Source organism: Chrysemys picta, chromosome 12 (assembly GCF_011386835.1).
Source record: "Chrysemys picta bellii isolate R12L10 chromosome 12, ASM1138683v2, whole genome shotgun sequence".
Classification (NCBI taxonomy): domain Eukaryota; kingdom Metazoa; phylum Chordata; order Testudines; family Emydidae; genus Chrysemys; species Chrysemys picta.
In genome coordinates this window covers 17,803,785-17,830,976 of record NC_088802.1, presented here as the reverse complement: position 1 = coordinate 17,830,976, position 27,192 = coordinate 17,803,785, and the positions used below count along the sequence as shown (strand labels likewise).

Here is a 27,192-nt window from a genome sequence, read left to right as displayed (position 1 = left end):
GGGCTGTTGGCGAGCTCCCTGGGGTGTGTTTCACCCCACCCAGTCAGGCTGTAGCCAGCCGGTATGGTATCATCATGGCAGATATCACCTATGGCTTCCCACCCATCCTTTAGCTGTATGGAGTTTCCTCCCTGACTTTTCTTGGCTGGCAGTGTGTAGATGGGATGTGGAGGCAGAATCCAATTTCTCCATCTCCGCAACAGACACTGTGTTGTGTTTTCCCCTCTGTGCTGTTCCCCGTTTTGTCCTTTCTCCCTGACATAGGGAATGACTCCTGTCTGGATTCTCTCTCTCCCCTAGCAGTTGATGAGACGATGATGAGTGAGAACAAGGAGAAGAATCCACAAGAGGAAGATCCCGAGCAAGTGGAATTGCAGGGGAACTTTTTGAGAAGAGCTGAAGGGAATTTTTCCCAATCCTTGGAACAGGGAAAAGCTTGGAGGAGTCAGCAGAGATCAGAGAGGCAGCTGGGAAACCACCCAATAAAGAAAGCTGATGAATCCGTTGAATGTGGGGCAGGATGCAAGGACCCCAGGGAAACCACAGCCCTGCAGACAAATCACAAGGAAGAGAAACCCTATAAGTGTCTCAACTGTGGGAAAAGTTTCAATCAGAAATCGAACCTTATCACTCACCAGAGAATCCACACAGGAGAGAGACCTTATAAATGCCTGGACTGTGGGAAAAGCTTCAGTCAGAGCTCACACCTTATTACGCATCAGAGAGTGCACACAGGAGAGAGACCCTATAAGTGTCTCAACTGTGGGAACAGTTTCGCTCAGAGATCCATCCTTATCAGACATCAGAGAATCCACACTGGAGATAAACCTCACAAATGCCTCGACTGTGGGAAAAGTTTTGCTCACAGATCAACCCTTAGTTCACATGAGAAAATCCACACAGGAGAGAAACCCCACAAGTGCTTGGACTGTGGGAAAAGCTTCATTCAGCGATCAGCCCTTACTACACACCAGAAAATCCACACAGGAGAGAAACTCTATAAATGCTTGGATTGTGGGGAAAGTTTCACTCAGCGATCAAACCTGATTTCACATGAGATGATCCACAAAGGAGAGAAACCCCATAAATGCTTGGATTGTGGGAAAAGCTTCCGTGACAGCTCAGACCTTCTTAAACATCAGAGAATCCACACGGGAGAGAGAATCTACAAATGCCTCGACTGTGGGAAAAGTTTCACTCAAAGATCAACCCTTACAAGACATCAGAAAATCCATACTGGAGAGAAACCCCACAAATGCCTCTACTGTGGGAAAAGCTTCATTCGGAGATCAGCCCTTACTACACACCAGAAAATCCACACAGGAGAGAAACTCTATAAATGCTTGGACTGTGGAGAGAGTTTCACTCAGCGATCAAACCTGATTTTACATCAGATTCTCCACAAAAGAGAGAAACCCCATAAATGCTTGGATTGTGGGAAAAGTTTCATTCAGAGTTCAAACCTGATTTCACGTGATATGAGCCACAAAAGAGAGAAACCCCATAAATGCTTGGATTGTGGGAAAAGCTTCCGTGACAGCTCAGACCTTCTTAAACACCAGAGAATCCACACAGGAGAGAGAATCTACAAATGCCTGGACTGTGGGAAAAGTTTCACTCAGAGATCAACTCTTACTAGACATCAGAAAATCCATACTGGAAATAAATCCCACAAATGCCTCGAATGTGGGAAAAGTTTCACTCAGAGATCAACCCATATTAGACATCAGAAAATCCATACTGGAGATAAACCTCACAAATGCCTCAACTACAGGGAAAAGTTTCATGTGGAGATCAAACCTGATTTCACGTGAGATGATCCACAAAAGAGAGGAAACCCAAAAAGACTTGGACTGTGGGAAAAGCTTCAAGAACAGCTCAACGCTCACTGAAACATCGGCGATGCCACACAGGAGACAGCTCTTAGAAATACCTTGACTGTGGGAAAGATTCAGTCAGAGCTCACCCATTATCATACATTGAAGAGTCCCCACAAGAGAGAGACTTTGAATGTAGGGGAAGCTTCATCTGGTGATCCAGAAGTATAAAGCAACAGCAAACCCACCCAGGGTAGAGACCCCTTAGGGCAGGGGTGGGCAAACTACGGCCCATGGGCCAGATCTGGCCCCTCAGGGCTTTGGATCCGGCCCACGGGATTACCTCCCCCCCCCCGTGGTGCCGCGGACCCCACGCCGCTCTCAGAAGCGTCCGGCACAACGTCCCTGCGGCCCCCAGGTGGGGGGGCAGAGGGCTCCGTGCGTTGCCCTTGCCTTCAGGTACCGCTCCCCCGCAGCTCCCATTGGCCGGGAATGGGGAACTGCAACCAATGGGAGCTTCGGGGGAGGTACCTGGAGGCGTGGCAAGGGCAGCATCCTTGGAGCCCTCCCCCCCAAGGGGCCACAGCGCTTCCTGGAGTGGTGCGGGGCCAGGGACAGGGCAGGCAGGCAGGCAGCCTGCCCTGGCCCTGGTGTGCGCCGCTGCCACCTCGAGCTGCTTTAGGTAAGCGGCGCCAGGCCTGAGCCTGAACCCCACCTGCACCCTGCCCCCCAACTCCCTGCCCTAACCCCCCTGCCTGCACCTCACACCCCTCCTGCACCCCAACTCCCTGCCCTGCACTCCTTGCTGTACCCTGCACCCCTGTGCACCCCAACTCCCTGCCCTAACCCCCCTGCCTGCACCTCACACCCCTCCTGCACCCCAACTCCCTGCCCTGAGCCCCCTCGTACACCCCACACCCCTCCTGCATCCCAACCCCCTGCCCTGCACTCCTTGCTGTACTCTGCACCCCTGTGCACCCCAACTCCCTGCCCTGAACCCCCTCGTGCACCCCTTCTGCACCCAACCCCCCTGCCCTGAGCCCCCTCCTGCACCCCAACCCCCTTCCCTGAGCCCCCTCATACACCCCGCACCCCTCCTCTGCCCCAGTCCCTTGCCCTGAGACCCTTCCTGCACACTGCACCCCCTCCCACACCCTGCACTCCCTCCCGCACCCCAACTCCCTGCCCTGGCCCTGCATACAATTTACTCACCCAGATGTGGTCCTCGGCCCAAAAAGTTTGCCCACCCCGGCCTTGGGGTCTCTCTGCACAGCAAAGAAAAACCCGTGGCTGACCCATGACAGCTGACTCAGGCTCATGGGGCTTGGGTTCACTCCTATGTGAACGTCGGGGCCTGGGCTGGAGCCTGGGCTCTGGGACCCTCACACCTTGCAGGGTCCTAGAGACAAGGCTCCAGAATAAGCCTGGAAATCTATACAGCAATGAAAGAGCCCCATGAGCCCAAGTCGGCTGGTACGGGCCAGCCACAGCAGGTGCCTAGTTGCTGTGTAGGCAGACCCTGAGCTGCCTGTAGCATGGAAAAGTCTCCAAGTGGAGCTAACACCACCATGGACATGAGAGACTCCTCCACGCATGGGGGAAATTCTCTCAGGGCCCTGACTGGGGCCGGCCATGGTGACAAACCCATTTCCTCGTTCCCACACACGTCAGGGGCGTTTGGCTCCCAAGGATCCAACTGCCCATCGCTGGGGTGAGGATCCAGCAGCAACTGAGCCTCAGCTGGTCAGTGACCCTCTGGCTCTGCCTGGTCTCAGCAAACCCCAGGCAGAGGAGGAGAAGCTCCGATCAGCCCCTCCCCCCTGCTGCAGCCCTGGCTGCTGAGCTGATGGGCCACAGGTGGGGGAAGGGAGAGAGAGAAACTTCTCCAGATGGTCCCTCTGCCTGACTGAAGTTCCCCCCTCTCCCTTCCCCTCCCAGCTGGGATCCCCCTGCCATGGAGATGAGGAGAAGGACACTTGGGCCAGGCCGCACCTTCACTCTAGACCAGTGGTTCCCAAACTGGGGTTCGCAGAACGTTACAGGGGGTTCGCCAGAAAAATTTCACTAATGGCGGACAGAGGACCCTAGGCATTGGAGACAGCAGGTGGGACCCGGTTGCAGGGCAGACACCCCGAGCCCCAGGGAGAACGGGGCCGGGCAGTTGGAGCTGGCATTAGCAAAGTGATCGTCTGAGTCACCAAGTTCTCCTGGGGGGATCTTGTCCCCTTCCCAGTTCCTCATCTCACTGTCCTCCAGGGTGGTTTGTGGAAGGCTGGGGCTAGCGCACCCTGTGACAGACTGAACTTTGGGTTGAGGATCTAGTTTGTCAGATAGAAAAGGGAACTTCTAATGAGTGTAGGCCCTAGTTCGACCTTTCTGATTTTGGTTTTGCACATGACCATGTGACTCCATCCCTCCTCTTGTTTCTGTTTGAATCTCTTGTCTCTCTTCAAATAAATGTCCTTTTGTTTTGCTGTCAGCAAATTCCAGTGCTGTGTGTGATACCAAAGCGGTGGTCTCTGGTCAAACAGTGATGTTGTGGGTTCAACCCAGACCAGTGTCGCCACCTGCCCTGTAATCCTGGCTGTCTCTCCCTGTTGTGCAGCCGTGGTTCAGCGCCCTCACACCAGCAGCCTGCGCACAGCACCAGGGCCGCCCAGAGGATTCAGGGGGCCTGGGGCAAAGCAATTTTCGGGGACCCCTTCCATTAAAAAAGTTGCAATACTATAGTAACATGTATTTGGAAATGTAAAAAAATAACCAGTGAAATACATTCCAAAATTAATTTTTAATAATTTGAAAATACACAAAATACATTATTTAAAAACATTAAATGCTTTAATGGTATGTATACATTTGCAATTACATAATGAGCTGTTGCTGGGTCATGGTGATGGTTGGTGCCAATGGGCTGTCGCTGCCTGGGGGTGGCGCTACTGTTGCCTAGAGCTGGGTGGAGAGCTGGGCTCTGGGTTGGGGGGTGTCCAGTTCAGAGCGGCTGGGCTCGGAGCTGGGGGTCAGGGCTGTGGGGGGATGGGGTCGGGGTGCCCAGCTCAGAGGGGCTGGGCTCGGAGCTGGGGGTCAGGGCTGGAGGGGGGTCGGGGGTGCCTGGCTCAGAGGGGCTGGGCTCAGAGCTGGGGGTCGGGGTGCGCGGCTCAGAGGGGCTTACCATGCCGCCTCCCCCCTCTCCCGGAGCCTCAGTGAGCTGCGTCCAGGAGCTCCTGCCGCTCGGCCCGCCGGAGCTCGCAGCCCCACCCCCTTACCCGCGGCTCCGAGCAGGAGGATCTCAGGCCCCACCCGAGCCACACCACTGCAGTGCTGCCCGGGGCCGCTCCTGGACGCGGCACCCTGAGGCGCCGGGGGATGGGGGAAGGTGGAGGCGGGGGGGCGGGGAGCCTCCGACATTCTCGGGGGGGCCCCTATGGGGCCCGGGGCAAATTGCCCCACTTGCCCCCCCCCTCCCCCCCGGGCGGCCCTGACAGCACCAGGGCCTCTCACTGGCTTCCACCAGCTTTGGTTCCTCTTTGCCGAGTCACCCCAACTCGCCCCCCAAACCTGAGTCTCCCCAAAGCCGGCTGCCCTGTAGTATCAGAGCCTCCTGAGCGTAGCACTCACAGAACTTCAGTAACTTTGCTGCTCTCTTAAAGAGACAGGGCACAGCCCCACCCTGTTAGGTTAGCTGAGGACTTGCACTTCACTGTGATCTGCAGCACCAAGATGATTTGTTGTAAAACTAAAAATAAGTTTATTCCCATGGAACCAAGGATTAAGGAATGTCTAGTAAGAGTGAAAGCAAAACGAAAGGTTACAGACAAAACATGCTTTGAAACATACGTTTAACTGCAGCAAGTTACCGTCTTGGTCTAAGCAGGTTTCTTGCCTAGATTCAGTGTCGGGACTTTCAGCGCTCTTGGCTGGAAGGTTCCACTTTTCTCAGATGTACAGGAGCTCGGCCCTATGGTATCTGCCCAGTAATGGATGCCAAGGTGACTTTGTGTCCTGGTTATAGTTTCTAAAGTTTAATTACCTCGCTTCTATCTCCCATTGAGAGTGGGAAGTGGCATCCAGGGCTGGCCTTACCATGAGGCGAACTGAGTCGGCAGCCTCAGGTGCCAGACTCTGGGAGGGGCGCCACTAGGACCCAGAGTGTAGAAAATTGTGTCTGCTGCTGGTGCATATGTATTGTCTCTGCTCTAGATGCACAGCGATGGTGGAGTGCTGTGCTGGAGGAAGGAGGGCACAAGAGACATAACAAGCAGGCAGGAGAAAAGGTGAGAGGGAATAACAGAAAGCAGCAGGAGCTGCAGGGAGAGAGAGGAGGAGGAGCCTCTTATGTACCTCTCTAGCACCCTCAGGAGCCTGGCTGATTAACACCAGCTTCTCAGGGAGCTTCCTGTTTCCTGCTGCTTCCCTGAACCCACTTGAGGAGAACAGGCAGTCAAGTGATGTAGTAGGAGCCAGTTAGGCACTTAAGTCCCTGATATCTTCCCTCACTCAGGCCCTGCTACCAGCTTGCTTATCTGTCCTCTTCAATTGAGTGTTGAGAGCCACTAGAGCTGGCACAGAACAGCAGTCATGAGTGAAAGAAGAAAACGCCCCTCTGGGGCAGCATTCGGAAAAAGAAAGAAAGCAAAGGAAGCTTTTCTATCTAATCAGGAAGGAGGTCTCCTGAGATACATAGACACAAATGTTCACGGTGAGCCTTCCGGCCCCAGTGAGGATGTGAGTGGTGAGGAGATGCCTGATCTTCCAGTTAGTCAGAGTGCAGGTGACCTGGCAGCTTCTGCAGCATCCATATCTCCATCTCAAATGGATGTAACCATGCACATTCCTGAAGAAAAGTGTAGCTCAGAGAAGAGTGTGATGGAGGCGCAAGAAACAGCTGCTGCTGAGTTTAGTTCCTTAAGTCTAGATGATCCAGGACTGTGGACCCACTTGAGCAGTAGCCTGAGAGACTTCCTTGTACTGCATGGGCCACAGCAAGTGAAAAACTTCATGTTCCCCAAAGACAATGAAAATAGAAGTTTCCATCCAACACATTACTGGCGTGAAATCCCCAATGGTGACAAAGTGAAGAGGCCATGGCTTATGTACTCAGAAACCCAGAATGCTGCATGTTGTTTTTGTTGCAAACTCTTCCAGTCTAATGTTCCAGCCAGATTGGGTTCTATAGGAACAAAGGACTGGAAAAAGCTGGCTAGAAATCTGGCATGCCATGAGAAGGCAGCAAATCACCAGAGAGCATTCCATAGATGGAAAGAGCTTGAGATGAGACTAAGGTTAAAGGCCCACCATAGATGATCAGCATCAAAAGAAGATCGCATCAGAGTCTCTGGCAAAATGTTCTGAAAAGGCTCATTGCCATTGTGAGAATGCTTGCTACCCAAAACCTAGCACTGTGTGGCACTTCAGATCAGCTGTATGTGCCAAACAATGGAAACTTCCTTAAAATTGTAGAGCTGATGGCTGAGTTTGATGCTGTACTCCAGGAGCATCTAAGAAGAGTCACCACCCAAGAAATGTACACACACCACTACCTTGGAAAAACAATTCAAAATGAGATCATACAGATTCTGGCAACAAAAGTCAAACAGGAGATTGTGGCAGATCTGAAGTCAGCAAGATATTACTCTGTTATTCTGAACTGCACACCTGACATCAGACATACGTAACAATGACTTTAATGGTGTGTTTTGTAACAAGAACATGACCTAGTGAAAATGTCCCTGCAATGGTGACTGTCAGAGAGCATTTTCTAGAATTTATTGACATTGATGATACTACAGGAGCTGGTATGACAAATGTGCTTCTTAAAAACTGGAAGATACGGGAATTGCAATAGCTGACATGAGAGGTCAGGGCTACGATAATGGTGCCAACATGAGAGGAAAGGAGACATGGATCCGAGAGTTAAACCCTCGAGCTTTTTTTGTCCCATGCAGTTCTCATTCATTGAACTTGGTGGTCAGTGATGCAGCCTCAGCTTCTAGTGAGGCTGCTGAATTTTTTAATGTAATTCAAAGCATCTATGTATTTTTCCCTGCATCAACTCATCGATGGCAAATTTTGAAGCAACATCTGGGAACATCCTCTCTGACACTGAAATCACTGAGTGCCACACGATGGGAAAGTCGAGTGGAGGTGATAAAGCTTCCAAATTGGGAAGATGGACAATGCCATAGTTGCCATTATGGAGGATAATGCTATGACAGGAACTGTTTGTGGGAGAACAGTGGCAGAGGGAAACGGAATCACCAGAAACATACATAACTTCAAATTTCTGTGTGGCTTAATGTTGTGGCATGACATACTGTTTGAAATAAATGTTGTAAGCAAGAGACTCCAAGGTGTTGACCTTGATATATCTGGAGCAATCATACCCACAGTCTTACCGGTCAGATGAGGGATTTCAAAATGTTCTGAAGAGTGCACAGAAGTTGGCAGAGGAACTTCACACTGAAGCTATTTTCCCACCCATTCAAGAATACAAGAGTCACCGAAGAAGACATTTTGATCACGAGGTACAGGATAATCCTATAAGAGACCCCAAACAATTCAAAGTTGAATTCTTTAACCAGGTGCTAGATTGTGCAATACAGTCAGTTGAAGAACGTTTCATGCAGCGCAAGGAACACAGCAGTATATTTGGGATGTTGTATGATATTCCAAAACTCCTCACTATACCTGAAGAAGACCTACACCAGCAATGCAGGGCACTAGAGACAGTGTTGACACATGATGACATGCGTGATATTGATGCAAGTGATTTAGGTGATGAACTGAAAGCCCTTTCAAGATACATTCCAGCAGGATCAACTCCAAAGGCTGTTCTGGAATATATGTGCACAAATAAGATGACCACCCTCTTTCCAAATGCTTTTGTTGCTCTGCTCATACTTCTAACACTTCCTGTAATAGTTGCCAGTGGAGAACGCAGCTTCTCCAAGCTGAAGTTAATAAAAACACATCTACGCTCCACAATGACACAGGAGAGGCTGGTTGGCTTTGCAACTATCTCAATAGAGCATGAACCTGCCCAGACTGTGGACCTTCAAGAAGCAGTTCAAATCTTTGCAACCAAGAAGGCACAGAAAGCACCACTTTGATTATTCAAACAGATAAAAATGCCAGTGTTTACTATGCAGACAAGAAAAGTTAAATTTGTTGTTCAGGTGTTTGAAAGTTAAGTGTTACTTAAAATTTTTGAACAAGGCATTTTAAGTTGTTAGTTCTCCTCTATTGGGGTAGGTAGCAGAGCAGTACCATGAGAGGAGTAGAACAGGAAGAAGGCAGAATTGAGACCTTTCAAAGTTTTGGCCCAAGTGAGGGGGCATGGGTGTGTTATTTGAGCTCCCCACCTCAGGTGCCAAAATGTTGTGGGCCGGCCCTGGTAGCAGCTTCCACTTTGGTTCACCTGCTGGCTTTGTCTGCCCTTGGTGTAAATGTAATTTCATTGTCCTCGCTCCATTTACATTGGAGACAGGTTCCAGCAAACGGAAGAACCACATTCCTTTGTTTAGGGAAGGAGTGACATAAGCCTTGCCTGACAAACACATTTTAAGAACATTTTCCAGCCTGTGTTTCTAATTCTTTGTGTATGGCCCATACGTATCTCACGCAAGCATATGACTGATCATATTAGTTTCCAATGACACCTTTTAGATACAGATTATGGCACCAGTGAGCTGGGTTGGTGAAGCCAGCTGAAACTCACTTCCAGCTCCCAGGAAGCCCCTGGCCCTTTGGCACTGGAATGCTCTCAGGGTCAGAGCAGTACACTAGTCCTTGGGGAACTGCTCACTGGGGATTTTTGTGGGTATCCAGTGATAGGTGGCACAGTGCCCACTCACGATTGTCTCAGGCCTGACCCCCATTTTGGGAGGGGGGGCATCAGGCCAAATCTGAGTGCTGTTGACACCTGGTGGGGGCCAGGGCCAAAATGGAGTGATTTTTGCTGTGATCCATGTGCGCCAGGGCACAAGTGGGCAGAGCACCAGTCCCTGAACCAGACCAGCTGTAGTTTGCTGGTGACATGCAGGTGTGTGAGAGGGAGCTGCAGTCAGTGCCCACGTGGGGGAGCCAGTTGGGAGAAGAGCAGAGGCAATCCTTGGTGGGTATGGGGGACACACAAGGGGGTTTGGCCTAGAATCCAGGGATGGGTTAATCCAGCCCTACAAATACTTCCAGGAACCTGGTGGCAAAGCACTGACAACAACATGAACCACGTGAGGGGAGCAGAGCTGGTAGCTCCAGCCCAGGGCTGGTAGCCAGTGAGTGTGGTGTGGAGACAAGAGACCAGCTCTGCCCAACTGCTCCCTGTGCCAGTCTGTTACCAGAGCGGATCAAACACAGTGTCCCCGGCTGCCCGTCACCCCCGTATGACCCTGGATACTGGGGACACGCTGGAGCAATCCCAAATCTGCACAGAAACCCCCTTTCTCGGGATCTGGGCGCCTCCCCCGGGTACGTTGGCCTCTGTGCACGACGCCCCCTTAATGTGGGGAGAAGCGCCCTGCAGCGCGATGGGTTTATCGCTAGGACCCAGGAGCAGCTGGGTGGGAACAATGGCCGGACTCCCTGAGTCCCGGCAGCAGGAAGTGACTCGCGGCCGCTGCGGGGACTCTGGTCCCAGACTCCAGCGAGATCCCCGAGCCCCGGCGGCTGGTGCTGGGAGCCCGGAGCCCGGGCTGCAGCCGGGAGAGGGGAATCTCCAGCAGGGCCCTTCCCGCTGCTCCCCAGGAGCCTCTCCCAGGGCAGAGCCCCCAGCCCGGCCAGGCCCCTTCCCGGCCCGGCCCCTGCCCCAGGGGGCCCCGCTCGGAGGGAAGGTGAGAGAGACTCGCCCCCGCCCCGTCACCCCCGGGCTGCAGGGGGAGGTTTGGCCCCAGGCTGCTCCCAGCGGAGCTGGCTGCGATTCCCGCCCGGGGCCCAGGAAAGCTGCCGCCAGCTCCCGGTGTGTGCGGGGCGGGGGGAGCCAGTCCGGGCCGTGCTGGTGCTGGAATTGGGACAGTCACACGGGGGCTGCCGCCACCATCTGCTGCTTTGCTGCTGGGGTAGGTGCTTGTGTGAAGGTGTCGCTCACTGACCTGGGAGGCCCAGGGGCTCTGCTGGCCCTAGGGATAAGAGCGGGCAGAGGAGTCAAATGTGGGGACAATCCGTGCAGGGGCCAAACTGATGTGCAGGAGGGTCAAGGCGCTGGAGGGAGGGGAAGGAGATGGGGAAAATCAGAGACGGGGTGGTTAGGTACCAGGGTTAAGAATGTGGCTAAGGCCCGGCCAGGCAGTATCAGTGGGGAAATCCCAGCGTATTGAAGGGCAGAGGGGTTAAAAGCGACAGCAATGGGGGTGAGCAGTCTGCAGTGGTTCCAAAAAAGGATGTTGAGGGGTCAAGGGGCTCCTCCCCCCCCCCCCCGAGATGCTACACCTCAGCACCCGCTCGCAGGGCTGGGTTCTCACACAGCTGCATCCCAAGGCCCAGAGGCATGGAGCTGCTATAGGAGACCTGATTCTGGGCAATATTTCACATATCCTCTCCCTTCCCAAAGTTTTAGTGTTTAAAAGAATCCCAGATCAGTCGCTATCTCTGCATCATGCCCCATTGATGCAGGAAGGCTCGTGGGCTGCCTAGGGATCCATGAATGGGAACCACTCTGCGGGTGTCTAAGTGGGCTGGGATGTAGGAGACCCAGGTTCAATGCCCCCCACAAGCAGAGGAGGAAAGCGGGTTTGAACAGGGGTCTCCCACATCCCAGGTGAGTGCTGAAAGATAGAAGGTGGGTACCACCACCGCTGCCTCCTTCTCTGGCTGTTTTGGGTGGAATTAGGCGCCTAGCTCAAGAAACAGCTTAGGGGCCTGAGCCACCTGACTCCAGGAGCTGGGCTCCCATTCGGGGAGCGCTAGGCAGGGCTAGGTACCTTCCTGCCACTGAGAGTTAGGCGCCAAAGTCTGTGAGAGCCAAGATGGGTCTTGGGTCAGCATCTCCCATGGGCAGGCTGAGGTGGCTCCTCGCCTTTGTGGATCCCATTCTCAGGCACCTGCCTCTCTGCATTCTCTGTACAGGGAGCCTAGACACCTAACTCCGCTCTGGGGATCACAGGATTGTTCCTGTGACTTGCTAGGGGCCTAAAAGCTAGTCCATACAATGCTCAGCATCCCGATGCCTCCATCCCATCGTGAGTCCAGCCCCCCGGCCTTTTCCTCACTGCTAAAAAAGGTGGGTTTAGTTTTTATTGTTTAGGGTTGTTTTTTTACCATGGAGTAACTAAAGTACAGGATTATTCTGAGGTAAAAATACAGTGAGGAGAGAGCACTTGAGTTTTAGCAGTGAGGAAAAGGGCTGAGAAAATGTCTCTGAAATAGGATCAGAGAGCAGGGAGGTAGGTTCCCTGTATTTTCTTTTTTCCCTCCTGGACCATGGGTGCACTTTATTGACACCCACCCGTGTGTGCCGAAGTGCAGCAGTGCACATGTTGTGTCGGAAACTTGTTCAGGATGCGTAACTGTGGCAATGGGGGATAAGTCTGTAGAAGGGACAGTGGTAGATTTTCTGCCTAATTCCTTGCACTCAAAAGGTGTTTGTAAGTATTTTAAATACTGTTTATCGGGTTTGGCGGTACACTCAGTGTTTTGTGTGCATTAAATGTTTGTTTACTGTAGAAACCGTGCAGCCTGATGTACACATGGTAGCACCTGAACCCCACATTCAGGGAGTCGAGCCCCCGGCCCTGCCCCTTCTGCCTGAGGCCATCTCCTCCTCACCCGCCGGAGCCCTGAGCCCCCTACTGCAGCTGGAGGAGCCCCAGCCCGCCCACCCCAGCCTCACTGAGTCCTGGGCTGCCAGCTGGCCCGAATCCCAGACTGCTGTCTGGCCCAAGCACCGGCCTGCCCACCCCAGCCGTCCCAAGCCTCAGCCCACCCGGCCGGCCTGAGCCCCAGCCTGCCTGCCTCAGTCGGCCTGAGTCCTGGGCCGCCAGGCACCGGCCAGCCCGCCTTAGCCCCTGCTGGCTTTGGGGAAGAAGCAGAGCAAGGGGGGAGGAGGAACAGTGTGGGTGGGGCCATAGGGGAAGAGCGGGATGTAGGAGCGGGGCCTCGGGGTGACTCATGGGCGGGGCCATGGCCTAGCTGGGGAAGCTTAGCCCCCCTCCCTTGGGCTATTTTACCCGCCGCCCAAGGATCTACAGTGGAAAGAGACTAATAAATAACACCACCTTCGTTCCGGGTTTTACAGACAATAGCCCTGAGGTTTAACTCTGGGCAATGCTTTTCTGGATTACCAAAACATCTTTCTTTGTGCCCAAATTTAAAATAGTGATTTCACTGTGGTAGCAAATTGTGACAGGCGTGCCCCCTCCATTACAAGTTCCTACCTCTGGACAGGAGGCTGGGGAAAGGAAGCAGAGTGTGACAGGCAAACCCCCGTCCACCATTCTTTGCTGTCCTGGGACCAGGAGATGCAGAAAAGTAGAGGATGAGGAAAGGTGAGAGGTAGCAGATTGTGAGGGGAATACACTCTCCCTCCATCACTGCTTGCTACCCCTGGATCAGAGGTTGGGGAAAGGCAGAGGCAGCAAAATGGTGGAAAGGCAGCAAAAGAGAACAGCTAGGTGTCAGTAGCTGCTATCCAGTAGCAAATTGTACCGGCGGCAGTTACACTGGCCAGGAAAGGGGCGGCAGAGAGCCCTGCAGGAGTGGACATGGCCCCTTGATCGGTTATTTTTAGGAGCAGATGAACCCACCAAGCCTGGTGGCCTGGTACAGCTCCATGACCCAAGTGAGGGAAGCAGACCTGGAAGCTCCGGCCCAGGGCTGGTAGCCAGTGAGTGTGGTGTGGAGACAAGAGACCGTCCCCGACCAACAGTTCCCTGTGCCAATTGCTTCCCAGAGCGAATCACACCTGGAGTCAGTGTCACTGCGAAAGGCGTCCTCTGCAGCTCCAGGCTCTGGGTAGCCTCTCTAGGACCCCAACACCCCCCGTCTCTGTTTATATCGTGGACTCTGTGGAATAATCCTGAGTCTTGATAGAAATCCCCCTTCTCCTGCCTCCCCAGGACTGGTACATCTCCTTTCTGTCCTCCCATTGACACGGTGGCTGCTTTGTACGATGACCCCTTAATGCTGAGAGAAGCTGCCTGCGCCCAGGGGACATGGGGTCCCTGAGAGGTTTATCGCTGGGACCTAGAAAAAGCTGGTGTGGGAGTGATCACTGGGTCCCGGCATCGGAGTCTCTGCAGTAAGGGCTTGTCTACACTGCAAAATTAGGGCAACTTAATTTAGGTCGACCTACAGTCCCGCCTGTAATTAAGTGGGCTGTTGGTGTCCACGCTGCCCTCCTGCTAGCGGAGCGTGTGCTTGCCAGGAGCGTTTGCACCGACTGATGTGGGGCACTGACAGCTGCACAGGGCTCTGGGGTGAGAGCCCAAGCTGTGACCCCAGGGCTCAGTTTCACAGCAGAGAGCCTATCCGGAATGAAATTGACATCCTGGCTCAGAGCAGCAGGGGACTCACAGCTGGAGCTGTAGGCTCCCCGCTGTGAAACTGAGCCCAGCATGGGGGGTGGGGGGTGTCACAGCTTCCGTTGTCACCCTGGGGTGAGGGGTGGTGGCTCCAGCTGTGAGCCTGTCGCCCGGCTGACAGTGGGGTGGGGCTAGCTGTGAGCCCAGCCCCTGCTTAATTTCACAGCAGGGAGCCTACCGCTGTGGGATCCCCACTTCTTGCAAGATCCAGAACCCCAGCAGCTGCTGCTGGCAACCCCAGAGTCCTGGCTGCAGATGGGCGAGGACCATTCCCGCTACTCCCCAAGAGACTTATCAGTCCGGACACCCCAGCCTGCCCAGGACATCACTTAAGGGGAAACCTGCCCCCTACTCCCAGGGCGGGCACCGCTTGGAGGGAAGGTAAGAGAGACCCTCCCATCTGTCCCCCCAAGGAGCGGTGCCCCCCTGTCACACCTGGGCTGCAGGGGGAGGTTTGGCCCCAGGCTGCTCACAGCAGAGCTGGCTGTGATTCCCTGCCCTGGGCCCAGGAAAGCTGCCGCCAGCTCCCAGCATGTGCGGGGCGGGGGGAGCCAGCCCACGCCATGGGGAGGGCTGGGACAGCCACACCTGGAGGGATAGAGGGGGGTGGGAGCCAGAAGATGTCTGAAGAGGGGCGGGGGTGTGTGTGCAAGAGGGGATTTACAGGTGAACAGGGATGTGTGACGAGCGCAGAGGCTGAAGATGCAGATGCAGGGGGCAGGATGGGCTCGGGGCAGGGGGTGCCTGCTGCATGGAGGATGAGGCAATGCAGAGGAGACAATGTACTGGGGAGAACTGTGGAGCCCACAGGACACAGGGCTAGAATAGAGGGAAATCTGGGTGGTGGGATCTAGTGAAGGAAAAGGGGGGATATGGGGAGAGGGGGCTGGAGGGGTAATGTGAGAGCAAGAGGAGGCGGGCTGGGGAAGGGAGAGAGAGGCCAGTGAAAAGGGATTGGGATGGTGAGAGATACAATGGCAGCTTCCCCGTGCCATGGATTCAGATATCACCCATACCGGTGTCAGACCGGAGTCACTGCTGGCTTTGGCAGGGGGTGAGTGCGGATGGGCCAATGAGATCAGCCTCTGCCTGCCTGTCCCTGGGGGCTGCAGGGGGAGTCCAGGGCAGCTCATTCGTTAGGTGTTGCCATCAGACTCGAGGGCTCTGGTTATTGCTAAGGGAGAAGAGGAGGCTGGTGTCTGGAGAAAAGTTGCTCTCTCGTCACAGAGGGCAGGACAGGAGGCAATGGGATCAAACTACAGCATAGCAGATTTACATTAAATCTCAGGAAAAAACTCAGTAAGACAATGGAAGAGACGCCTCAGGAGGTCGTGGAAGCTCCTTCACCGGTGGTTTTCCAAAGGAGGCTGGAGAGCCCTCTGCCTGGGGTGGCTTAGACCCAACAAATCCTGCATCTTGGCAGGGGGGTAGAATAGATGATCCTTATGGTCCCTTCTAACCCAATGGTTCTATGATTCTAATCCTTATTGAATTAAGTGCATGTATTGTGGGGGTCCATTGTAGTGAAAATGCTACTGCTTGTGGGCTACTGTGCGGTTGTATGGGAGTCCTTTGGGTGGAATCTCTGGAGATATTAGGGATTTCAAAGGCCTTTTGGGAACAATATGAGTGCGATGGATTTCCTAGGGCCATGGCGTCACTTACAAGCTTACAGCAGCACAGCTGTGCCGCTCTGAGAGCGCTCGTGTGGCCACGTTATGCCGACAGCAGAGAGCTCTCCCGTCTGCATAATAAAACCAGCTCAGTGAGCAGCAGTTGCTGTGTCAGCAGGAGAGTTTTTTTCACACCCCCGAGTGACAAAAATTTTTCCTACATAAGTGCTAGTGTAGACATGGCCTAGGGAAGACTTGGTCCCCAATCAAAGGGGAGCTGCTCAGTCGGTGCCCTTGCTGGACCACTGAGCGGAAATACAGGAGCAGTTGCCCTGAACTGTGCCAGCTCTGTTGCTGGGAGGGTTTAAAAGTGTTGGTGGGTGGAGCCTGCTGGGAGAGGCTGGGTCGGTGTTGTAAGACCTGGTCTACAGTTAACAGTCATCCATTCATTGCATCACTCAGGGCTAGGCAAAGTTTTGAGCCCCGAGCGCCATAGTTAAGTTGACCTGACCCCCATTGTGGACGCAGCTCGACGGACGGGAGAATTCTTCCACCGAACGCGCTACTGCCGATTGGAGAGGTGGATTATCGGATGGACAAACCCCTGCCGCTGCTGTAGGACGCATCCATGCTATGGAGCTGTAGCCGTGTTCCTGCAGCGCAGTAGCTGTGCCGCTGTAGCCCTTGTAGTGTGGACGTAGCCTGAGTGTATTCCCCAGCCTGGCAGAGTCTAGTGCAGCCGTTTCTCAATGCAGCCACAACAGGCTCCTGGGCAGAGATGGGGGAGGGGGCAAAGCAGTGGCACCTCCCTGCAGTGCCCAAGGGCTCCAGGGGAGGGCTTCAGCTGTGGGGCTCTAGGGGTGGACTTAACCCCCGTCACCCCATTCAGCCTTAGGGCTCTGGCTCCAGGCTTCAGCCCCTCTACCCCAGCTTCAGTTGTGGGGCTCTGGGCTTCAGTCCTCCAGGGTGGTGGGCTTCAGCCATCTTGCACCCCCCCAGTTCCAGCCATGGGGCCCCTTCAGTCCTCCAGGGTGGTGGGGCTTCATCAGGGCTGGCTTTACTGGCCACTATGGTCAAGAGGCAAGCAGTGGGGTGAGCCAGGGGTGTGAGGCTGCAGAAGGGAATTCGGGGGGGAAGAAGTGGGGCCCAGGAGGTGATTGGGAGCCATGTGGGGTGATGGAGGGCTGGGAGAGGCAGTGGTGGTCAGGGGAGATCCAGGCAGGGGAGGCAGCAAGGGCCAGGAGCACCAAAATACAACTGTACACTAGCAAGACATGAGAAATTATTCTTCTGCTCTACTCTGCGCTGATTAAGGAACAAACCATCCCTATGTGTAGAAAGATAGCAAATATGGCAGGCGACCAGCTTGACTTAACAGCGAAATCCTTGCTGATCTTAAACACAAAAAAGAAGCTTATAAGAAGTGGAAGATTGGACAAATGACCAGGGAGGAGTATAAAAATATTGCTCAGGCATGCAGGAGTGAAATCAGGAAGGCCAAATCACACTTGGAGTTGCAGCTAGCAAGGGATGTTAAGAGTAACAAGACGGATTTCTTCAGGTATGTTAGCAACAAGAAGAAAGTCAAGGAAAGTGTGGGCCCCTTACTGAATGAGGGAGGCAACCTAGTGACAGAGGATGTGGAAAAAGCTAATGTACTCAATGCTTTTTTTGCCTCTGTCTTCACGAACAAGGTCAGCTCCCAGACTGCTGCACTGGGCAGCACAGCATGGGGAGGAGGTGACCAGGCCTCTGTGGAGAAAGAAGTGGTTCGGGACTATTTAGAAAAACTGGATGAGGGCGCTAAAGGAGTTGGCGGATGTGATTGCAGAGCCATTATTTTTGAAAACTCATGGCGATTGGGGGAGGTCAGCCTCACCTCAGTCCCTGGAAAAATCATGGAGCAGGTCCTCAAGGAATCAATTCTGAAGCACTTAGAGGAGAGGAAAGTGATCAGGAACAGTCAGCATGAATTCACCAAGGGCAAGTCATGCCTGACTAACCTAATTGCCTTCTATGAGGAGATAACTGGGTCTGTGGATGAGGGGAAAGCAGTGGATGTGTTATTCCTTGACTTTAGCAAAGCTTTTGAGACGGTCTCCCACAGTATTCTTGCCGGCAAGTTAAAGAAGTATGGGCTGGATGAACGGACTATAAGGTGGATAGAAAGCTGGCTAGTTTTTCGGGCTCAACAGGTAGTGATCAATGGCTCCATGTCTAGTTGGCAGCCGGTTTCAAGCGGAGTGCCCCAAGGGTCGGTCCTGGGGCTGTTTTTGTTCAATATCTTCATTAATGATCTGGAGGGTGGAGTGGACTGCACTCTCTGCAAGTTTGCTGATGACACTAAACTAGGAGGAGTGGTAGATACGCTGGAGGGTAGGGATAGGATACAGAGGGACCTAGACAAATTAGAGGATTGGGCCAAAAGAAATCTGATGAGGTTCAACAAGGACAAGTGCATAGTCCTGCACTTAGGACGGAAGAATCCCATGCACTGCTACAGACTAGGGACCAAATGGCTAGGTAGCAGTTCTGCTGAAAAGGACCTAGGGGTTACAGTGGAGAAGAAGCTGGATATGAGTTGACAGCGTGTCCTTGTTGCCAAGAAGGCTAACGGCATTTTGGGCTGTATAAGTAGGGGCATTGCCAGCAGATAGAGGGACGTGATCATTCCCCTCTATTCGACATTGGTGAGGCCTCATCTAGAGTACTGTGTCCAGTTTTGGGCCCCACACTACAAGAAGGATGTGGAAAAATTGGAAAGAGTCCAGCAGAGGGCAACAAAAATGATTAGGGGGCTGGAGCACATGACTTATGAGGAGAGGCTGAGGGAACTGGTATTGTTTAGTCTGCAGAAGAGAAGAATGAGGGGGGATTTGATAGCTGCTTTCAACTACCTGAAAGGGGGTTCCAAAGAGGATGGATCTAGACTGTTCTCAGTGGTAGCAGACAACAGAACAAGGAGTAATGGTCCCAAGTTGCAGTGGGGGAGGTTTAGGTTGGATATTAGGAAAAACTTTTTCACTAGGAGGGTGGTGAAGCACTGGAATGGGTAACCTAGGGAGGTGGAATCTCCTTCCTTAGAGGTTTTTAAGGTCAGGCTTGACAAAGCCCTGGCTGGGATGATTTAGTTGGGAATTGGTCCTGCTTTGAGCAGGGGGTTGAACTAGATGACCTCCTGAGGTCCCTTCCAACCCTGATATTCTATGATTTTAAGTCTCAACTGGAGTAGTGTGTGCAGTTCTGGGTGCCACATTTCAGAGAAGAGGTGGACAGATTGGAGAAAGTCCAGAGAAGAGCAACAAAAATTATTAAAGGTCTAGAAAACATGACCTCTGAGGGAAGATTGAAAAAAAAAACTGGGTTTGTTTAGTCTGGAAAAGAGAAGACTGAGAGGGGACATAACCGTTTTCAAGAGTGTAAAAGTTTGTTACAAGGAGGAGGGGGGAAATTGTTCTTCTTAACTGACAAGAAGCAATGGGCTTAAATTGCAGCAAGGGAAGTTTAGGTTGAACATTACGAAAAACTTCCTAACTGTCAGGGTGGTTAAGCAATGGAATAAATTGCCAAGGGAGGTTGTGGAATCGCCGTCAGAGGTTTTTAAGATCAGGTTAAACGAACACATGTCAGGACTGGATTAGATAATACTGAGTCCTGCCATGAGTGCAGGGGACTGGACTAAATGACCTCTCAAGGTCCCTTCCAGTCCTATGATTATTTTTTCTAGTGCATCTGGAAAAAAGAAAAGGGGAAAAAAAAAAGCTCTACATCAGTAAATTACAAGGATTTGGTCAGGGATATGTGCATGTTTATTAGAGCTGTCAAGTGATTAAAAAAATGCAATTAATTGCACTGTTAAATGAAAATAGAATACCCTTTATTTAAATATTTTTGGATGTTTTCTACATCTTAAATATATTTATTTATTTCAATTATAACAATACAAAGTGTACAGTGTTCACTTTACATTCATTTTTATTACAATTATTTGCAGTTAATTACAAAAGAAAGTATTTTTCAGATCTAATACAAGTACTGTAGTGCAATGTCTTTATCATGAAAATTGAACTTACAAATGTAGAATTATGTACAAAAAATAACTGCATTCAAAAATAAAACAATGTAAAACTTTAAAGCCTACAAGTCCACTCAGTCCTATTTCTTGTTCAGCCAATTGCTCAGACAAACAAGTTTGTTTACATTTGCTCGAGATAATGCTGCCTGCTTCTTGTTCACGTCACCTGAAAGTGAGAACAGGTGTTCGCATGGCACTGGTCTATCTGGCATCGCAAGATATTTACATGCCAGATGCGCTAAAGATTTATATGTCCCTTCATGCTTCAACCATCATTCCAGAGGACATGTGTCCATGCTGATGATGGGTTCTGCTCGATAACAATCGAAAGCAGTGCTGACAGACACATTTTCATTATCTGAGTCAGATGCCACCAGCAGACGGTTGATTCTCTTTTTTTGGTGGTTCTGATTCTGTAGTTTCCATGTCAGAGTGCTGCTCTTTTAAGACTTCTGAAAGCATGCTCCACACCCCGTCTTTCTCAGATTCTGGAAGGCACTTCAAATTCTTTAACCTTGGGTTGAGTGCTGTAACTATCTTTAGAAATCTCACATTGGTACCTTCTTTGCATTTTGTCAAATCTGCAGCGAAAGTGTTCTTAAAATGAACGACATGTTCTGAGTCATCATCTGAGACTGCTATAACATGAAATATATATGGCAGAATGTGGATAAAATAGTCAGATACATACAATTCTCCCCCAAGGAGTTCAGTCACAAATTTAATTAATGCATTATTATAATTATTTTTTAAACAAGTGTCATCAGCATAGAAGCATGTCCTCTGGATTGGTGGCTGAATCATGAGGGACATATGACTATCGCTTCTCAGCTCTATGAGCCAAGATGTGAAAAAATATCTGGCATGTAAATACCTTGCAATGCCAGCTACAAAACTGCCATGCGAATGCCTGTTCTCACCTTCAGGTGACATGAACAAGAAGCGGGCAGCATTATTTCCTGTAAATGTAAACAAACTTGTTTGTCAGAGCAATTGGCTCAACAAGAAGTAGGACTGAGTGGACTTATAGGCTCTAAAGTTTTGCATGGTTTTGTTTTTGAGTGCAGTTATGTCACCAAAAACCTACATTTTTAAGTTATACTTTCACAATAGAGAGATTTCACTATACTTGTACGAGGTGAATTGAAAGATACTGTTTCTTTTCTTAATCATTTTTACAGTGCAAATATTTGTAATAAAAAATATAAAGTGAGCACTGTACACTTTGTATTCTGTGTTGTAATTGAAATCAATATTTTAAAATGTAGAACATTTAATATTTCATACATTTCAATTGGTAATCTATTGTTTAACAGTGCAATTAAAACTGATTAATCTCAATTAATTTTTTTAGTAGCGATTAATTTTTTTGAGTTAATCACATGAGTTAACTGCGATCAAACAACAACCCTAATAATTAACTTTAGGAAAAACAAATAAGTATTTTAGGAAAATTTGTCAGAGTGGCCACCAGCAAGATTTGATGGCCACACTCTGAGGCCACCAAAAGATCTGTTGTGAGAACCCCCTGTTCTAGAGCATCTGTCTGCAGGGAGAGAGCCTGCGGGGAATCAAGGTGTGAAATGGATTCAAGCCCCCTCTGAAACCTCCCCTCTTGCCCTGACAGGCTGAGGAATCACATCCACATTTTGCTCCAGATCCTCCCGTCTTCCAGGGGACAGGGAAGGGAAATGGCTGTGATGGAGCCAGCTCAGGTAGGAGATTTTCAGGGTGCTGCAGGACAGGGTGTGGTAGAGAGGGAGGGGCAGGCAACACACAGGGGGAAGTAGGGAGGGTGTGACAAACCTGCTGGGACATGGTCAACCTAGGCCTGATTTTCTGAGCAAGCCCATTGGCAGGGCAGGGAGCTGGAGGGAGGGAGAGGAATTCCCTCCTTTCTCAAACAGGAAACACTCCCCTGGGCAGGGCTGGGAAAACTGACCAGAGTCCCAGTGCTGGAGCCTGACCCCACTGGCCAGAGACTGCTGTGAAATACGAAGGGAAGCTGTTGGGATTCCTGCCCTGGCTCAGAGCTCTGCCTGTGGCTGGCCGGTGTGTGGGAAATAAGACCCTGCCCTGCCCCCGTCTGCTGGGGGAACAAGGCGCTCTCACTTTCTCCCCACCCACTGAAACCTCTTGGCTGCTCTGAGTAGGGTGTCGGGGGGAGGGCAGGAGGAGATGGGATTCTGCTACTCCAGGCCTCCTCCCCTGTAAATAGGGAGATTGTGGCTGGGGCAGCAGGTGCTGAGTGGGGAACTCTTGTTGTTTCAGATGCCGGTGACCTTCGAGGAGGTGGCTGTGTATTTCACCCAGGGGCAGGGGGCTCTGCTGGACCCCTCTCAGAGAGCCCTCTACAGGGACGTCATGCAGGAGAACTACAAAACGGTGACCTCGCTGGGTAAGGGATTCCCGTCCCTTCAGATACTAGAAGGCATGGGGTCTGCATGTCTGAATCTGATCAGTTCTTCCCTGCTCAGTTAGATTAGAGGGGAAATGGACTCCAGAGTCTACACATGCAGTGTGAGAGACTTTCATCTCCCTACCACACGGGTAGTCTATTTTTTTGTCAAGGTCCAAATTTCTTGGTGAAAGTATAGTCAAGATCCAGACTCTAGAGAATATAAATAAGTAAATAAAAAGATTTTGGGGTCCATTCAAAAGTGTCTGATGGTCCAGATTTGGCCTGTGGTCCACCTGTTGACTACCCCGCCATGCCCCCTCCAATGGGATCAGGGAGTCATAAACCTGCTGATTCATCCCCATCCCTCCAGCTTTCAAAGGGGCAGAAGCAGTGTATGGATCTGTCTGTTATTTCTCACTAATTTATAGTGTTGTTGTGGCCCCATTCATCCCAGGATGGACAGACACTAAGGTGGGGGAGACAGTACCTTTGACTGGACCAATTTCGGTTAGTGAAAGATATGCTTTTGAAGTTGGCCCAAGAAAAGATACTACATCACCCACCTGGTGTCTCTTTATACTCACAGTCCCTGTGATCCTCCATTGCTGAGACTGGCTCCAGCCAGAGGGCTCTGGAGGTTTAGAACTAGGCAGGGGTTTAACACCAGAGCTGTGTCTGCATCAGCAAGTCCCCCAGAGTGCACAGATCCTGGAAGCCCCCAGTGAGGCTGTGACAACTCCTCCCCGCACAGACATCTGCCTCTCCCTGGGGGCTTAGTGGCCATGTTCCCATCTGTTCAGATTCTACATCCACATATCAACTATCAGGGGGTAGCAGTGTTAGTCTTTAAGGTGCCACCAGACTCCTTGTTGTTTTTGTAGATACAGACTAACAGATTTGTTTGGGCATAAGTTTTCATGGGTAAAAACCTCACTTCTTCAGATGCATAGAGTGAAAGTTACAGATGCAGGCATTATATACTGACACATGAAGAGCAGGGAGTTACTTTGCAAGTGGAGAACCAGTATCCACATAATTACAGTGACCATGTTCCCGTCTTTTGGGATTCCACAGTCCCCCAGCTCACCACGGGGCAGGTTGAGCTCAGGGAATGTTCTTTGTGACAACAAAGAACAATCAGCAATCGATTTATCTGGGATCGATGATCGCGTCTCATTAAGACACGATATATCGATCCCCAAATGCGCTCACCGTCTACTCCGGAACTCCACCAGAGCGAGTGGCGGTAGAGCCGCGGCAGTTGATCCTGCGCTGTGTGGACTCCAGGTAATTCGATCCAAGATATTTAGACTTCAGCTATGCTATTCACGTAGCTGAAGTTGCATATCTTGGATCAATCACCCCCCAGTGTAGACCAGCCCAAATACTCTGTCAATACTCAGATACACCCTCATCTTCCTGATTTCCCCCCCCTTACGAGCAGGATTTCCCGTTCCCAAACCGGAGCTGATCACCCGGCTGGAACGCGGGGAAGAGCCGTGGATCCCTGATCTCCACGCCTCCAAGGAATGGGACATCCACAGAGAAACCCGCACAGGTGAGGAATCAGTGAAACTGACACACACACCATCTGGCGAGTGAATGAAAAAGCTGGGATGCCCAAAGATGTGTTGTTAGCGAGCTCTCCGGGCTGTGTTTCACCCCACCCAGTCAGGCTGTAGCCCTCTGGTATCGTTTCGTCATGGCAGATATCACCTATGGCTTCCCACCCATCCTTTAGTGTTACCCGCACACTCTATGGCACCCACCTTTACCCTGTTCCTAGGACTCAAGGAGTAACACAATTAATTTAGGCACCCTGCCCCCCCACCCTGTTCCTAGGGGTCAGAGCATAATCTTCTGCGGGCTTACAGGATGTTTTAACCAGTGAAAGAGCCTTACACAGTAATAAATAGAGGTTAAGGATATTAACAGTTACCAAGACAGAACACACACGCTAAGCATACAGTGCTCATCACTCCCAACAAGGCAGGTGAACTTTTCCTGGTGGCCAGTCAGGATTGGTTTGTCCAGGGACTCCAGCGTCTGCACAATATAGTCGGCAGGGAGTTGAGATCTGGCATCTCTGATCTTGGGCTGGGTCCTGGAGTTAGTTCTAAGGAATTTCCTTTTGGACCCCAGCTTATATAGTGGCATTTGAGTCCTGCTTAGCTTGACCGTAAGCTATCATTTTAGTCAAGTATTACAAAATAGTTCTTTGACCAAGCCTAACATATTGCAAAACAATTCTTTACTCTATCGTAGCCCACCACCTGAGCTGATTTAAACCTTGCATAATTAGTTATGGATCAGTGTAGCAAGGCGAAGACTCACCAGCGTGCTGCCTCCTGCTGGTCGTTTGGGAATTAGCTCTTTTCCAGCATACAGAGCACCCTCTGCTGGCTAGTGGCTCACCTGCCTTAGGCCCCATGTCCCTCCCGAACCCCGGTGCCCATTTACCTCGGGGTTCTGCCCCAGCAGTGCCCCCACACTCTGGGTCTCCCCTCCCAGGGGATCCCCCAATCCTCTAACCTCACCTTGCCTCTGGCTATTGCCAGTCATCATCTAGCCCCCACTCACTGGGGCAGACCAGTCTGTAATGGCCACTCAGCCTCGGCAAGGGTTTAGGACCAGCTACCTCTGCCTATCCCCAGGCTGCACCTCTGTAGCCGCAGTACCTGCTTTGGCCTTTACCAAGGCCTCAGCCTGGGGACTTGCCAGGCTGGAGCTCCCCAGCTCCTCTTGCCTTTCCCCGGCACTGCTCTGCTCCAGGTACCCTGAGCTCCCAGGCAGCCAGGTCCTTTCTCTCCACAGCTAGAGAGACTCCTCTGTCTCCTGGCCCCACAGCCCCTTTATCAGGGCCAGCTGGGCCCTAATTGGCATGGCCCCATCTGTGGCTGCTTCCCCCATCAGCCTAGCTTAGCTGCTTTTAACCCCTGTTCTCCAGGAGTGGGGCAGCTGCCCCACTACAATCAGACAGAAACAAGCAAAGAACCAGACAGAGACGATACAGATAAACAATAGCGAAGCAGGGACCGTAAAGACAAAACAGTAAAGAAGGAGGGATTTCACAATCACAACTGTTGATAAGTGATTCCTTGCCAGACAGGATGCTGTCCAACGAAGTTTTCTTTAAACATCTTAAGGCCTGTTCCTTTATCTGGTGGTGGTGGGTGCTATTAGGACAGGATCTCCTTCTTAGCAGCCCGATATTTCATTGTTTTGATACAATTTAGAGGGAATGTGACTTTCTTGTCTCATGGCTTCTAAAAGGCCTCAGACCTGACAGTGAGGAATCACCTTACAGTTAATGTAACCCTGTGCAGACTCACCCCATGGTGCCTCTGGCTGATCTCTCCCAGGAATTAGCTCTGCCAGCCTTGGAGCGCCCTCTGCAGGCCAGTGTCCCACTGCCGCTTGGCCCCCGTGTCCCTCCTTGGACGTTATCTGGGGTGCTGCCCCCTGCCGTACACCCCTCAGTCTCAGGGTCTCCCCTCCCCAGGGAACCCCCACCCCTCTATCCCCACCTCACCTCACCTCAGACATGGGCTACTGCTAGTCACCAACTCACCCCTGCACCCTGGGGCAGACTGCCGTGTCAGCCACTCATCATAGGCAAGGTTGGGTCTGGACCTGCTGCCCCTCTCTGCAAACCAGTGCCTCTATGGGGCCTTGGACAAGGCCCTGCAGCCTGGGGAGTTGCCAGCCCGGAGCTCCCCAGCCCCTCTGGCCTTTCCCCAACTCTGCCTCACTCTAGGCACCCTGAGCTTCCCAGCAGCCAGGCTCCCCTCTCTCTCTCTGAAAGCAGAGAGAGACATTTTGTTCCTGCGCCTGGCTTCCCTGCCTTTATAGGGCCAGCTAGGTCTGTTTGGGGCATGGCCCCAGCTGTGGCTGCTTCCCAATCAGCCCAGCTTTTCCCCCTGCCCCAGCCCTCTCCAGGGCTGTTTTAAGCCCTTTCAGGCAGGAGCGCGTGACCTCCCTGCTACACTCCCTGACTTTACTTCCCTGGGAGTATTTGGATGGGATGTGGAGGCAGAGTCCAATTTCCGAGGGCATGTCTACACTACAATCTTAAGTCAACCTATGTTAGATCGACTTACAGCCACCACAGTAATTACTGCCGTGGCTGATGTCCACGCTCCCCTCCTGCTGTCGGTGGTTTGCGTCTTCACCAGAGCGCTTCCACTGTCTGAAGAGGGGCAGTGTGGGGAGCTGAGCCATGAACTAGGGGAAGCCGCCTTGGGCTTCTCGCATCCAGTGGGGAGATCAGTGCCTGGCTGCTGTGCTCTCGGTGGGGAGCCAAGAGCCAGGAGGGCAGCTGGCTGTCAGCAGGGAACATGGCGCCTGGACCGCGGGGGGCAGCAGGTCTCTTAGTGGGGAGCGGAGAGCATGGGCAGTAGCCCAAGCCAGAAGCCCAGGTGGTAGCCCGGCTTGGAGCGGAGACCTGGCAGCAGCCCAGCTATGGAGCCAGGAGTCTGGCTTTCTTGTCAATTTCACAGCTCCAGCAGAGCTGAAATTCACAAGACAGCCAACAGCCCATGTAAGGAAGGCAGTGTCTACACAGACAATGTGTCGCCCTCACTACACGGACATAAGCCCTATGCCTCTCCTGGAAGTGGAGTTATTATGCTGGTATAGTAGGGCACTTACACTGGCAGGACACGGCTGTAGTGTGTACACTGACATAATTAGGTCATGTAAGCTGCCATACGTCGACCTAACTGTGTAGTGTAGACCAGCCCTCAGTCTCCCCATTAGTTACTGTGTTGTGTTGTCC

At 51.9% G+C, this 27,192-nt stretch overlaps 2 protein-coding genes across 28 annotated transcripts in view; both read left to right on the top strand.

Moving 5' to 3' along the window:
* The window catches only part of LOC101935336 (zinc finger protein 850), a 140,009-nt gene that overhangs the window by 22,542 nt on the left and 90,275 nt on the right, over positions 1–27,192 (top strand). For 2 of the 27 annotated variants that reach the window (XM_065564770.1, XM_065564752.1), the window contains exons 1-4: positions 10,505–10,642; positions 21,642–21,729; positions 22,286–22,412; positions 23,860–23,973. In XM_065564770.1, coding sequence (XP_065420842.1) covers positions 21,706–21,729; positions 22,286–22,412; positions 23,860–23,973 — 265 coding nt within the window. In that variant the 5' untranslated portion in view covers positions 10,505–10,642; positions 21,642–21,705. The other 25 variants (XM_065564769.1, XM_065564726.1, XM_065564725.1 and 22 more) reach the window with 25 other exon arrangements.
* The window catches only part of LOC112058656 (zinc finger protein 850-like), a 63,482-nt gene continuing 46,855 nt past the window's right edge, over positions 10,566–27,192 (top strand). Inside the window, exon 1 of the mRNA XM_065564878.1 lies at positions 10,566–10,642. The gene's annotated coding sequence lies outside the window, so the exon portion shown is untranslated. The remainder of the gene's footprint in view (positions 10,643–27,192) is intronic.